Raw genomic sequence first — 13920 nt, 5'->3', positions numbered from 1 at the left:
GTAGCACAGGGCAGCGGTGTTTGAATCTAGTGTTATTAGCACAGTGCCTGAATTACGGTAAGTGCTCTATAAAGGCTTTCAGATGAAATGAATCTCAGTAAAGACTTTCGAATGCCAAAGGTATAGGAAAGCAGACGAAAGAAACGGGTGACCAAGAAAGACTGAATAAAGCATAGGAGGAGGCAAAGACAGCAAAGAAAGGTAGAGAGAGTGGCGGGATATGATGCTAGTACATCCCTGATGAGAGAACGAAGATTTGAGCGTCCACCATGTGCCTAGCATCATGGTAGCTGCTTTGTATATATTCCTTGTTTATCACCTGCTACAGCCAACTGCCTCACGTTTACTCCGCTGCCAGATCGGAGAGTACTACCCGTGTCTTGTCTGTTTCAAAGCTACGTGCTCTTTACTGAGAAAGGACTGCTTCATAGCCCTCGGCCTTCATCACATCCCGCAGTGAATTTAATGATGCATTTGATAGCTTTAAGCTTAGAGGTAGTCGGAGAGAGAGATGGTGACTAAATCCGGCCTCTCCCTCTACTGCCATCTGTCATTTCCCTCTGAAAGGCGTGTGGCTCTAGCCTAATGGAGCTACCCATTATGCCCTCACCGGCACTTCTACTGGCTTCTTTATTCAGGGAGTTAATATTAATTTTTGTTGTTGTTAATACCTACTATTTGTTGAATCCTACTACATAATTTATCTCACTTATTTCTTATAACAACACTATGAAATATATAATATTATCCTAGTTCAGTAAGTAGCGAAATAGAGATTCAGAGAGCTTAAGTAAATGGCCTGCGACTAAACAAAGAAAAAGTGCTCGATTTGGGATTAAAATACAGGATATTCTTTGCCTTAAATATAACGTTCCTTCCTGGGTTTTGCATGTTAATCAATATATTTTCTTTTTTTTTTTTAAAGATTTTATTTATTTATTTGAGAGAGAGAGAGAGAGAGAGAGAGAGAGAGAGAGAGCACATGAGATGGGGGAGGGTCAGAGGGAGAAGCAGACTCCCCGCCGAGCAGGGAGCCCGATGTGGGACTCGATCCCGGGACTCCAGGATCATGACCTGAGCCGAAGGCAGTCGCTTAACCAACTGAGCCACCCAGGCGCCCTCAATATATTTTCTTTAAGGCTCAGTTGAAATCTTGCTTATGGTGTGTACCTGTGTACCTTCCCTGATTATAATAACTTCAAAAACCAACTTCGTCTCTCTCTCTTCCTGTCTCTCTCTCTCTCTCTCTCTCTGCAGATGATATTGAGTACTTATTATGTGCCAGGCACAGTGCTAGGTGTCCGGGAGGGGGGTGTGTGTGTGTGTGTGTGTGTGTGTGTGTGTGTGTGTGCGCGCGCGCGCGCGTGGGCACGCGCGCGCAAAATCAAGTTCACTGAATTGAACTGTTCTGGATATTTTCCGTATGTAAATATAGCAGAACTCATTTCAGTGTAACTGGAATAAAATATAATCTTGTTTTCAGTGTCAGTTTTAAAGCCCTGTTGAGAAATACCTCTGGGCTCAATCTACTTTGCAAACAGAAAGTTATTTCCTTCTTGCTAGCCAATTCAATTAGATTCACATTTACTGAGTGGTTCTGAAGTACAGCACAGGAATCCAAGTGAAGTGAAGTTCACCGCAGAAGGAGATGTCTTTCAGAAGCCCAAAATCTATTTAATTGAGGGTATCCGGTGCAGACGGCTGCCTTCACCTGAAAGGAGCAGAGAACCACAGAGCCAGGACTCACATCTGCCCGTCCTGCTCAAAGAATGTACCACGTCTCGCGCTGTCGCTGCCAGTCATTAGCTCTCACCAGGGCTGCCAAATGGCAATCCCTTCATCTCAAATTCCTGAAACCTTTTGGTTTGGTGGTGGGGGGGGGCGGGGGCGGGGGGCGGAATGGGAAGCTTTGCTGGAGATGATTCGTGTGTCTCTTTGCCATGTCCTGACAACCAGTGGTAGAAGCAGAAACTTCATTGTCGTTTCAAGACGCTATCGAAGATTAAGCACAAACCTACATAAATATAGACAAATCTGCACTCTATTATTTAGGACATAAAGAAGGAAAAAGAGATAAATGAAACAAGTGGCAATTTTCCAGAACATTACTCAGGTAGAGAAATTTCTCCTGGATCCCTTTCTTTGCCTCGTTTCCCCCATTCAGTGTATGAGCAGATCCAAATGGCTTTACTTTTGAACGCATCCTGATTCTGACCACTTTTCCCCATCATCATGTCTTACTGCATAATTGATCTTCCTCTTTCCAGGAAGGAAGCCTGGTGGTCTTTTCTCTACATAGCAGCTGGAGTAATACTTAAAAAATGTAAACCAGACCAGGTCTCCCCTGTTTAAATCTAGCTACTTCCCAAGACAAAGAACAAAATCAGATTTCTCATCCAAATCTGCAAAGCACCCCGTGGTTTGAAGTCCTTCAGGGACCTCTGCCCTCAGTTCCTACCACTCTGCTCTGGAGCCCTCTGCTCACACTGGTCTTTTGTTGGCTGGTCCCTGATGCTCCTAAGTCCTCAAGGCATTTTCACCTGCTGTTCCTCTCTCCTGGAATGATCGTCCTCAGGTGGTTACCTGCCTACCTCCTCACCATTTTCTTCACCATAATTATCATCATTTGCCATTATATCATGTATTTATTTACACATTTGTTATTCAGCTGAGATGTAAGCTCCAGGAGAGCAGCTGCTCTTTCATTACTGTTACTATTCATCACTGTATATCGCCTGCGCCCTCCTGGAAAAGAGGCTGATGCTGTGCCAGAGCACCTGAGTAAATGTCTGTACAGTGAGGAACTCTGACACTCAGACGTGGAGTCGTCTGTCTGAATTCTGTTGTGTTTCAATGGCCAAGGACACATAAGTGGCTAGAATCTCTAGGGTAGTAGTTCTCAGACATTATCGGGCATCTGAATTTATTGGAAAGCTTGTTAGAAATAAAGGTTTGAGCTCATTTCATTCTAAATTAAGGTCTTCCCGGGGCGCCTGGGTGGCTCAGTTGTTAAGCGTCTGCCTTCGGCTCAGGTCATGATTCCAGGGTCCTGGGATTGAGCCCTGCATCGGGCTCCCTGCTCGGCGGGAAGCCTGCTTCCCCCTCTCCCACTCCCCCTGCTTGTGTTCCCTCTCTTGCTGTGTCTCTCTCTGTCAAATAAATAAATAAATAAAATCTTAAAAAAAATAAATAAATTAAGGTCTTCCCAGTCTGCATTTTACACAGGCATTGCAAGGGTCCTAGCTGATACTGGTGTACCTAAAAATCCATAAAGCAGTTAACTGATTTCAGACAGGTAAGAATGAATTACAAATATGCACCGTTCAAGCCTGAGAGATACATAACATGAAGGCTGGGGAGTAATCTCTTAAGTTGATGTGAGTGGGAGTTCATTGAGCTTTGAGGAGAGAATGATAGAAACAAGAAAACAGGAACTATTTTATACATAGGAGCGTTTTATACATGGGCTTAGGGAGTCCCAATATTTGAGATGAGTGCTTTTTACAATTAAATATAAAATGCATTATAATCAGCAAATTCATTGAACTCTGAATGATGCAAACAAAGGCCATTTTTTGGATTCATCTTCAGTGAATCCCCTTAAAATATTCATCCCAAATTTCTTCAGTAATGTTTTGCTCTTCAGGTAAATAAAAGAGGGATTTGGGGGACGCCTGGGTGGCTCAGTCGGTGAAGCATCTGCCTTCGGCTCAGGTCATGATCTCAGGGTTCTGAGATCGAGTCCCGCATCAGGCTCCCTGCTCAGTGGGGAGCTTGCTTCTCCCTCTGCCTTCTGCTCCCCCTGCTTGTACTCTCTCTCTGACAAATAAATAAAATCTTAAAAAAAAAAAAGATTTAAAAGAGGGATTTTGGTCAGAGGAATCATTACTTTTCACATAGTTGAAAAGGAGATATTTAAAATGTGTGATGTTAATGTGCTTGTGAATGTCTTGGGGTTTGTGGAATACTACACTTCTGTGGATAAGTCCTGGTTACTGTATCACATTGGGTATGATCTTCTTACTGTAAGAGCTGTGGTTTCCTAAGATAATCAACAATGCACTTCTAGATTTTATTCCTCCCAACTGGAGAATGTTATGAAGTAAAGGCAGAGTGGAGTTATCAATCACTTTCCATTCTAATATAGAGATTTCAGGAGAAGGAATTGCTGAGAAAAGTATCGGCGTGCCTGGGTGGCTCAGTCAGTTAAGAGTTTGACTCTGGATTTTGGCTCAGGTCATGATCTCAGGGTCGTGGGATTGAGTCCTGTGCCGCCCTGCGTTGTGTCAGGCTCTGTTCTGGGCACGGAGCCTGCTTAAGGTTCTCTTCCTCCCTCTGCTTCTCCTCCCACCTCTGACTCTCTCGCTAAAAAAAAAAAAAAATTATCAGTGCAGGTTGAAAGCAATCTATTAATAATACACACCTATTGTTACCACGGACTATTCCTAAGCAAAATAAATGTCCTTCATTAGAAAATATTTATTATATATATTTTTAAATTTTGAAAAGTACCAAACAGTTCTCACTTTAGGAGAGGCTTAAAAATTTTGTTTTTATAACACTAGGAATATAATAGGAAAAAAGTTTCCAGTTACACATGAATTTTAATAGCATCCTGCTTGGGGCGCCTGGGTGGCTCAGATGGTTAAGCGTCTGCCTTCGGCTTAGGTCATGATCCCAGGGTCTTGGGATCAAGTCCCTCATCGGGCTCCCTGCTCAGTGCAGACCCTGCTTCTCCCTCTCCCTCTGCCATTCCCTCTGCTTGTGCTCTTCTATCTATCACTCTGTCAAATAAATAAATAAAATCTTAAGAAAAAAGAGCATCCTGCTTGGTTTTGTAATTAATTCATTAATTCATTAGTTCACTTATTTTAAAAGTCATTTAAGTGCCTGATTTGTGCCAGGCTCTATGACAGGCGTTGGAATACCGAAAGTGGAAGATACAGTGTCTGTTTTCAAGGCCTAGTCTGTTTTTCTTTATAGCATTTATTATTATCTGGCATTGTACGTGTGTTTGTGGGTGTCCTGTTCATTGTTTGGGTGTGATATATTTGTGTATATGATATTCATTGTCTTTCTCTCTCATCCAAATGAAAGGTTTTGTTTTATTCATTCATTGCTGACTATACCCAGGGCACAGAGGGTATTCCCATAGTGTGCCCTCATTAAATACTTGTTAAAGTTAAATATTAAATATTTTTCAAATTAAAAAATAAAGTATGCATAGTGTGCAGTGGAAAGCTGTAGGAAGAGCATCAACTTAGCCTGATGAGTGAGGGAAGACGTCAGTCAAGAGGTGAATTCTGGGAAACAAGCCAAAGTTACTGAAGAGTGAAAACATGGCAATCTGGGAAAACTGTGAGTTGTACTTCTGGAACAAAGAGTGTGTTGGTGAAGGGGAGAGGGAGGAGAATGAAGCAGAAGAGGAAAGCAGAATGGCATCACAGTGGGTGCTGGATCCCATGTTAAGGAGTATGGATATTTTCCTTCAGGCAGAGTCGAAGGTGGATTATGGTGGATACCTATTGGTTTGACCTGTCTGATTCCATGCCACCTTCTTCTGATAACATTACCTGACATTCTTTGGTGCATGTGGTTGAGGTAGGCCTAAGTGCATCTTCGAGGCTCCAGGGATGGGCATGTGACCCAGACCTGGACATCTAGTGTTTTCCATCTTCCTGGTCAGAGAGATTGATTTCTGCATGAGAATATGACTCAAGTTGATTCAAAAGATTCAATCCTAAGACTTTGTTGTTGTTGTTGTAACTCTTGCTTATAAGACAGTACTTTTGGGTTAGGGTTGTAAAGCTTTGAATATATGAACTTAGGCATTTTGGAACCATCATGAGGGAAGGGTCTACTCAAAGTAAAGCCAATATAAAGAAAAGCAGAGTGAAGAGATGAAGAGAGATGCTTTCTGATTACATTGTTTAAGTATCTGGATATAGCCACATGTGAAATTAGAACCATTCATGGACTTTCCATTTATGTGTGCCAAGAAAACCCCCCAACTTTTTCTTAAGCCGATTAAGTAAATTCAATTTCTTTCTCATTTACAAAAGAATTCTAGCTGTTTGGATATAGAAGTAAATGGACACTAGATGCAAGAGAGAAAATGAGAGAGAGAGAAAAAGAGAGGGAGAAAGAGGGAGAAAGGGAGACTGATTTGGAGATTCCTGGAGAGGAAAATTAGACTGTTGAAGCATCTAGAGATTAGCTACATTAAGTCAAGACTGGAGAACAAAGCATGGAACTGAGCCAGATTTGGGCAGGGATTTGAGGGCTGAAGAAGCTCATGAACTGCTAACACAGGCTGTCATTAGAAATCAAAGGTCCTGCCTGAATTTCTCCAAAATCCAAGATGCTAAGTGAGAAATGTTAAAATTTCATCAAAGGCTGAGAGAAGTGTCCTAGTTGGCCCGAGGACAAGGCAGCGAAGCTGGGTAGGTCCCAGGCTCAAAGGCTAATGTAGGTATCCATCTGTTTCAAGCTAGTTTTAAGGAAAGAGCTGTTGACCTTTAGGATGTCTGTTTTCACATGCATTATGTATCCTGGAATTAATCACAGTAACAGAGCTGATTTCCATTTAGAAAGTTGTCTGAAAGTGCAGATGTCTAAAAGTGTCTGAAACTGTAGATGACACACCACAGAGAATAAGAATAAGAGAAAAGAGGCCAGATTACAGTATCAATATCTGATTCTGAAGGGAAATTCTATTTCTTAACTGTTGGGGTTACAACAGCACATTTGGTGTGAATTTTTGGCAGATCTCACTGATGTCCCCCATGACTTCAAATGATTTTGAATCAGTATCTGATTACAGACTGCCCATGCAACCATTCCACCTTAGGTGGATTTATTTGCAAATGGGCAGGCATGTCGCCAACTGACACAACCATGTATATTCCAGGTTAGTGTAAAAATGGCTCAGAAGTAGCTTACTTACAGCCTACTTATACTGGGAAATCTATCTTTCAAACTCTAAATACCACCTCTAGTTTCAAATGATGCCTGAGGGGTTCATGAATCTACAGTCTTTATCACCTTGGAGGTTGAAACTCTCCTAATGTCTGGATTCAGCATCTGTACTCCTATAAAAAGATGCTTCAGTGCAGCTGGTGGAAATATAAATCAAGGCAAAGCAAGCCCTTCTGAAGCTTCAGTACAAATAAGCCCTGACATGACAGCCCAACCACAGCTATCAAAAGTAATGTGTAATAAATGAATGATGCCACACTGTGCTCTATAGTACCAAGGCAAATATTAGGGTCCCTCAAATGAAAATTGTCTGGGACCATAGCACATATATCATTTGAATTCAACTGTTTACAAGTATCTAAAAGGAAAGGGGAGGATCATCCAAATATTATATGAAAGGAAAAATCTAATATCATTTTCTATTTTTTAAATTTAACCAGGGGGTAGCTTTCTTAAATACCACACAGGTGGCGTTATTATCTTAACTGCTGGAGATAATACACTGAACAGATGAAGTAAAACACTTGCTTTGTTATTGAAGATTATATCTATCTGCTGTTACAGGACACTGTGATTCAGAAAGAATAGTGGAGATTGATAAAAATCATGCTTTAAAAATATTAAAAATCGGAGTGATAGAAACAGTAAGAAAGTTTGGAGCAGAAGCTAGAGTGAACTACAGATAGTCTTTTTCTTACTTATTATGAATATGTAAGGGTTTTATAAAACATTATGATGTAACATTCAGTAACTTGGGTGGTATCTAAGAACTCATCCTGAATGGAGAAGGGTTCTCTAGAACTTATTCATTCAACAAATATTTGTTTTTTTCTCTGTTCTAGCCACTGAGTAAAGAGCAATAAACATAATAGACAAGGACCTCGATGCTAATCCTTGGGAAACTTGCAGTTTAATAGAGAGATAGACATTAAAAAATAATTAAGTAAACATGTATTCACTATTGTGGTAAATCCTATGGTGGAAAAGCACAGGATGTGGTGAGGACAAAGAACAATGGTACAAAATATAAACTAACAGTGGGGGGAGTGGTCAGTTAAGGCATCCTTGAGGTAGTAACATTTATGACAAGAACTAGTGCAATGAAAAACTTGAGAGATGGTCAATATTACCTTTAATTCCACTAATCATTTCTTCTTCTTCTTCTTCTTCTTTTTTTTTTTTTTAGAGAGGGAGAAAGAGTATGCACACGTGGTGGGTGTAGGGACAGAGGGAGAGAGAGAAAATCTTAAGAAGGTTCCATGCTCAGCGCAGAGCCCAGAATGGGACTTGTTCTCATGACCCTGAGATCATGACCTGAGCCAAAATCAAGAGTCAGATGCTTAACACACTGAGCTACCCAGGCGCCCTATTCTTCTTGTTTTTTAATCCTTTCTTCTGTTATATAAAATCTGATGCTAATCCATCTAATGCATTTTTCAATTCTATGATTTCCATTGGTTCTTTTCCATAGTTTCAAATCTTTTTCTGAAACTCCACATCTCTTCATATATTATATTAATCTCTTCCTATGGACTTTATTTTAAACTTTTTATTTTGAAATTATTGTAGTTTTTGGGGTGCCTGAGTGGCTCAGTCATTAACCATCTGCCTTCGGCTTGGGTTATGGTCCCAGGGCCCTGCGATCCAGCCCCACATCGGGCTCCCTGCTCCGCGGGAGGCCTGCTTCTTCCTCTCGCACTCCCCCTGCTTGTGTTCCCTCTCTTGCTGTGTCTCTCTCTGTCAAATAAATAAATAAAATCTTAAAAAAAATTATTGTAGATTCCTAGAAAGTTACAAAGACAGCACAAAGATGTCCCATATACCCTTCACCCAGTTTCTCTCATTGACTGTATCTTATTTAACTATTGTACAATATTACCCAGGAAACGGATATTGGTGTTTGTGTGTCTAGTTCTATGTAATTCTATTACATGTGAAGATTCACATAACCACCACTGCAAGATACAGAACTATTCCATCACTGCAAAGATCTGCTGTGTGCTATAATCAATCACACTCAATCCTCCTCTCCATCACTAACTCCTGGCAACCACTAACCTGCTCTTCAGTCTCTGTAATTTTGTTATTTCAGGCATATTATATAAGTGGAATCATACAGCGTGTAATATTTTATGATGGGCTTTTTTTTCCCACTCAGCATAATGGCCTTGAGATCCATTCAAGTTGTTGTATGTATCAATAGTACATTACTATTTACTGGGCTAGTCTTCCATATTATGAATATACTACAGTTTACTTAACCATTTGCCTATCATAGAATATTTCAGTTATTTCCAGTTTTTGGCTATTTCCAATGAATTTCTAAATATATTAATTATAGTTATTATTATTAATTGTGGTCCTTATCTTTTAAGCCAACATTGAGACTTTGAAATTCTGTTTGTAATGACTAATTTTTTTCTCTTGAGAATGTTTTCCTGTTTTTTTCTCATGCCTAGTAATTTTTTATTACATATTAACTATGTTGAAGATGCACTATAGAGATTCTAGATTCTGTTATTTTCCCTGACAAATGTTGGATTTTGTTTTAATGGGCAGTTAAATTACTAATAGGTCACCTGGAATGTGTAGTGACTTGGTTTTATGTGTAGTTAGGGTGAGTCTATTTTAGTTTTTCCTTAACTCAAAGAGAATCCCTTATTTTTGTTCTTTTTCAGCCTTTCAACTATTTTTCCTTTCCAGACTTCTTACCATTTTGTACATTTGTAGTTCAGGGATCAACCACGGATTTGTGGGAAGTTTATATTCATTCTGAATTTCTCTTGTGGCTCACTTCTTTCCAAGATTTTTAGGAACTCTGGAAGTATCAAACTCCATGTTCTGACTCAACAGACCAATACAACTGTAGTTTTTTGTATTTTTGTTTTGTTTTTTTCTGAAGTGCTGCTGTCCCACATCCCCCAGACTGGGGAGAGGCCTCAGGGCAAAGATGTATAGAGATTTCACACAGTGTCATTCCCTTCCTTTGAGGGTTGATTCTCTTTTGGTTTTTGCTTGTTTTCAGTTACTCTCTTATCTCCTTGAGCGGATTTTAATAAATTTTTGCTCAAGGTTTATAATTTTTAATCCACAGGAGGGTTAGACCAATATATACTGCTTTTTCATATCTTAACATGATTTGTTTATTAACTTCGGCATAATTTTGTCTATTTGTGTTTCTGTGAAAAGCCGTTGTGGAGTTTTTAGTCTAGTTATCTTCTTTAAGTGTTTCATCTCCTGACAATTGTTGGATTTTTCTACGCTTTCTACTGGGATTAAAATTTAAAATACCAGTTCTTTTGGACTAAAAGTTTCCTGATTTGAGATCCAGTGAAATCTTACTATGTTTGAGCCCAATGTTACTCAAACAGCCTGCTTATGAAATAAAGATCAGTTAGACGGACACATTTTACTCATTTATATTCCAGAGCAATATATATTATACATCTAGGTATGATATGACATACAAGCCTTTCCTTTTGCCTTTATTTGTCCCATAGCACCTTAGAAAAGTTCTTTGATATCCTGGGGTAGAATCAAGGCAATAGCCAAAGAGTTTGGTTAAAGTTTGTTTTATGCTCTTTTTAAATGATCTGAATGAATTGATTTCAGTTTGCTTGAGCTTTCCATTTAATCACCTTTCTCGAGAACATTGCTTTCCTAGCTGATTGAAAGGCCCTCTTTTCTCCTTGTTACCTTTCCAAATTCTACTTGCTTTGAGTGCCCATCCAGTTCATATCTTTGGATTTTCCTACCAGTGAACCTATGCTCTTTTATTGATGTAGGCCTTTCCTCCATGATATATCAATTAACACACATTCCAAGCCATGCAGAGGACCAGCTTTGGTTTAGAAGGCAACTGAGCTAGGAATGGGAACAGAAATGAGGAGTCTTAAAAACTTCTGCTAAACATACTTTTAAGGCTGGTATGGTTACAATCAGACAATGGGAAGCCTTTTCCTTTCAGATATGCTCCTCAAGGTAGGTGCTGTCCTGTTTCATTTTATGATCTAATTGCCTCCTATAAGTATAATTTTCTTTCCCAGAAAGATCAGGAGATTCTTGAGGGCAAGTATCATGCTTCCTCCTTCTCCCACAGAATCCAGCATAATATTTCACATAAGAGTAAAAATTTATTTGAAAGAGTTACTTCAGATTTTGACCATTTGGCTGAATCTGTTTGGTATTTTGCCTATAATTTTCTAGTTACCTGACAGTGTTTGTCCAGTTTTGGTATCCCACTAAAAAGCATGAAGATACATCTTGAAGATTTATAGTTTGGCTTCTGCCTGATTCTCCAACCACCTCTCATACTACATTTCCTCCCTCGCTTGCTATGCCCTTGCTACACTAGTCTTCTCTTGGTACTTTCCCACATCAAGAAATTCCTTCCTCAGAGTCTGTCACTTGTCATTTCCTCTGCCTGAAATGGTCATGGCATGGTTACTGCTGCTCATCACTTAGGTCTCAGACCGAGTGGTAACGTCTCAGAGAGGTCTTCCTGATCACCTGCTCTTTGTTCCTTGTTCCCTTGAATCTAATCCAAATGATTCACTTACCCATCACTCTGTTTTACTTTCTTCATAGCACTTACTACAACTTGAAATTATCCTCTTAATATGTGTGTAAACACATATGTTTATTGCCTGTCTTCCCACAGTAGAATCTAAACTCTATGAGAGCCAGGAAATTTGTCTCCTTCAGAGAAGTATTCCCAATGCTCAGAACAGTGGCCAAACGAGTGAATATTTGAGTTGTCATCCTGTGTGCCATCTTGAAAACAATTTATAGTAGATATAGTATTTCAATGTACATAATTTTAATTTGATTTCAGTGAAACATAGCATAAAAGTAGAGGCTAAAGGGATGTTCTCAAAGAATAAAAAAGGCATTAATATTAATTAATTCCACCCAGCAAAAGCACAGGTCATAAGATCTACCAATGAAAAGCAAAAGAAAAATAGTGACACTGTCTTATATATAATGATAAGAGCTGGCTAGCTATAGTGATAATGAGCACTCACTATGTTCCAGGTATTGTTATAAATATTAGGCTTTAAAAAACTCATCTAGTCCTTATAACAACTCTGTGAGGTAGGTATACTATAATAATCTCTGTTTTATGGATGATGACCTGAGAACAGAGGTAACATGAGGAGTCACATAGGTTGATTTGCCTGACGTTATAAAGTCAGTAAGAAGCAGAGCTGGGAATCAAACTCAAGCAGTTTAATTCCAGTCTGTGGTTGTAACCACTGGGCCATATTTCTTTATTTCCACTTAGTACAGAATTGATTCACTTTAGTTCTCTCATTTATTTATCAAGCATATCTGGCATTAAACTTCTGCATAGAATTTTATAACTATATAGTTATAGTTATCCTGTGTGCCATCTTGAAAACAATTTATAGTAGATACAGTATTTCAATGTACATAATTTTAATTTGATTTCAGTGAAACGTAGCATAAAAGTAGAAGCTAAAGAGATGTTCTCAAAGAATAAAAAAGGCATTAATTTTAATTTATTCCACCCAGGATAATGGACTTGGGGTTGTTTCAGGCCCAGGTATGTTATTAATCTATGTTAACTTCAACCTAACTTCTTCAATCCTCAGTTCTCAAATATGTAAAAGTGAGTGGTGTTTGAGCCGTATTGAAGATAAATTACTTTTTTTTCCCCCTGTTATGGGAGTCTTGAGCACCATGCTGCTGATGAATTTTGGAAGAATATTGTTGGGAATATTTGATACATTACCTGAACTTTATTCATCTCCAGTTTGTTCTTCTCATTGGCGCTCTGGTCTTGTTTGCTAGCTCCCTTTTTCTGAGGGCCTTTTCCAAAGAAGATGTAATTTACAAAGGCATATTCCAGCAGAGCCAGGAACACAAACACAAAGCAACCCATCAGGTAAATATCAATCGCTTTGACATAAGGGATCTTTGGCAAGGTCTCCCTGAGGTGAGTGCTGATGGTTGTCATTGTCAGCACGGTGGTGATTCCTATTAAACAGAAAGACACAGCTTAGCTGAATGCACTTATTAAGCTGCCCTTTAAAGACTGAGAAGACAGATGCAGTTCCCTTATAGGTGCCCCAGAATGATGTCAGTAATGCCAAAAACCACTGGGCGAAAGAGTAGACATTTTGAAAGACAAAGTTTCAGGCTCCCCATACAGTCCATGAACAAATCATAAAACAGGGTGTACCATTAATGGAGGACTGGAAAACATTTAAAAAAAAATAATGCACATATGAAAAAGAAAAGTAAATGGAAAGGCAGATCAAAATCCTATTGATATGCTTACTGTCTATTGTCAAAATGTCCCTTGTTCTGTTACATACCACATCTTCCTTCTCTCAGCATCTCCCTCATTTTCCTACTAAATCTGTTCTTGTGATATTAATGCCCACAACAGCCACTACCAAACTGAAAGTTGGTGACCAGAGCTACTTCATTCCGTATATCTAGAACACACCCAGGCCACAAGGTCAGTATTACACATTATTACACTGATAATATATCATTCATAGTGAGACAATCCTAAAAGAAGAAATATGTAAGAAAGTTCATGATTTGCATCAAGTACTTGATTTATGTCATTTTTAGATATAATCTTGTTGCTTTGGTTTTTCAAATATTACCTCTACTTCTTGATTCGAGAGTCAAGAACGAATTAGTTCCCTGGAATCAAGAAAAGACTTCCAGAAAAATTCAGCTTGGATTTGTGAAGAAGGTTAAGACTGTAAACTTTCAAAAGGAAAATTCTGTTTTGTCTACTTTGTTAAAAACAGCTTTCTTAATCATATGATGTTTGCATGGCTGCCTAATAAATATTTGGTGTTGACGGTGATGATGAAATGTAATTGAGAATAACAAGAAGTGAAAAGGAAGTTGTTACCTAATGTAGATAATTCATGCTGCAATACTAATATTACACATTTT

General features: G+C 39.0%; 1 protein-coding gene across 2 annotated transcripts in view; it reads right to left on the bottom strand.

The window, feature by feature from the left end:
- The window catches only part of GABRB1 (gamma-aminobutyric acid type A receptor subunit beta1), a 377502-nt gene that overhangs the window by 15794 nt on the left and 347788 nt on the right, over positions 1-13920 (bottom strand). For both annotated transcript variants that reach the window (XR_003520832.2, XM_027599170.2), the window contains exon 8: positions 12734-12978. Coding sequence is in view for 1 of the 2 variants with exons in the window: in XM_027599170.2 (XP_027454971.1) it covers positions 12734-12978 (245 nt within the window). In the remaining variant the exon portion in view is untranslated. The remainder of the gene's footprint in view (positions 1-12733; positions 12979-13920) is intronic.

Source organism: Zalophus californianus, chromosome 2 (genome assembly GCF_009762305.2).
Source record: "Zalophus californianus isolate mZalCal1 chromosome 2, mZalCal1.pri.v2, whole genome shotgun sequence".
In the NCBI taxonomy this organism is placed as follows: domain Eukaryota; kingdom Metazoa; phylum Chordata; class Mammalia; order Carnivora; family Otariidae; genus Zalophus; species Zalophus californianus.
This window is presented reverse-complemented; position numbering and strand designations above follow the sequence as displayed.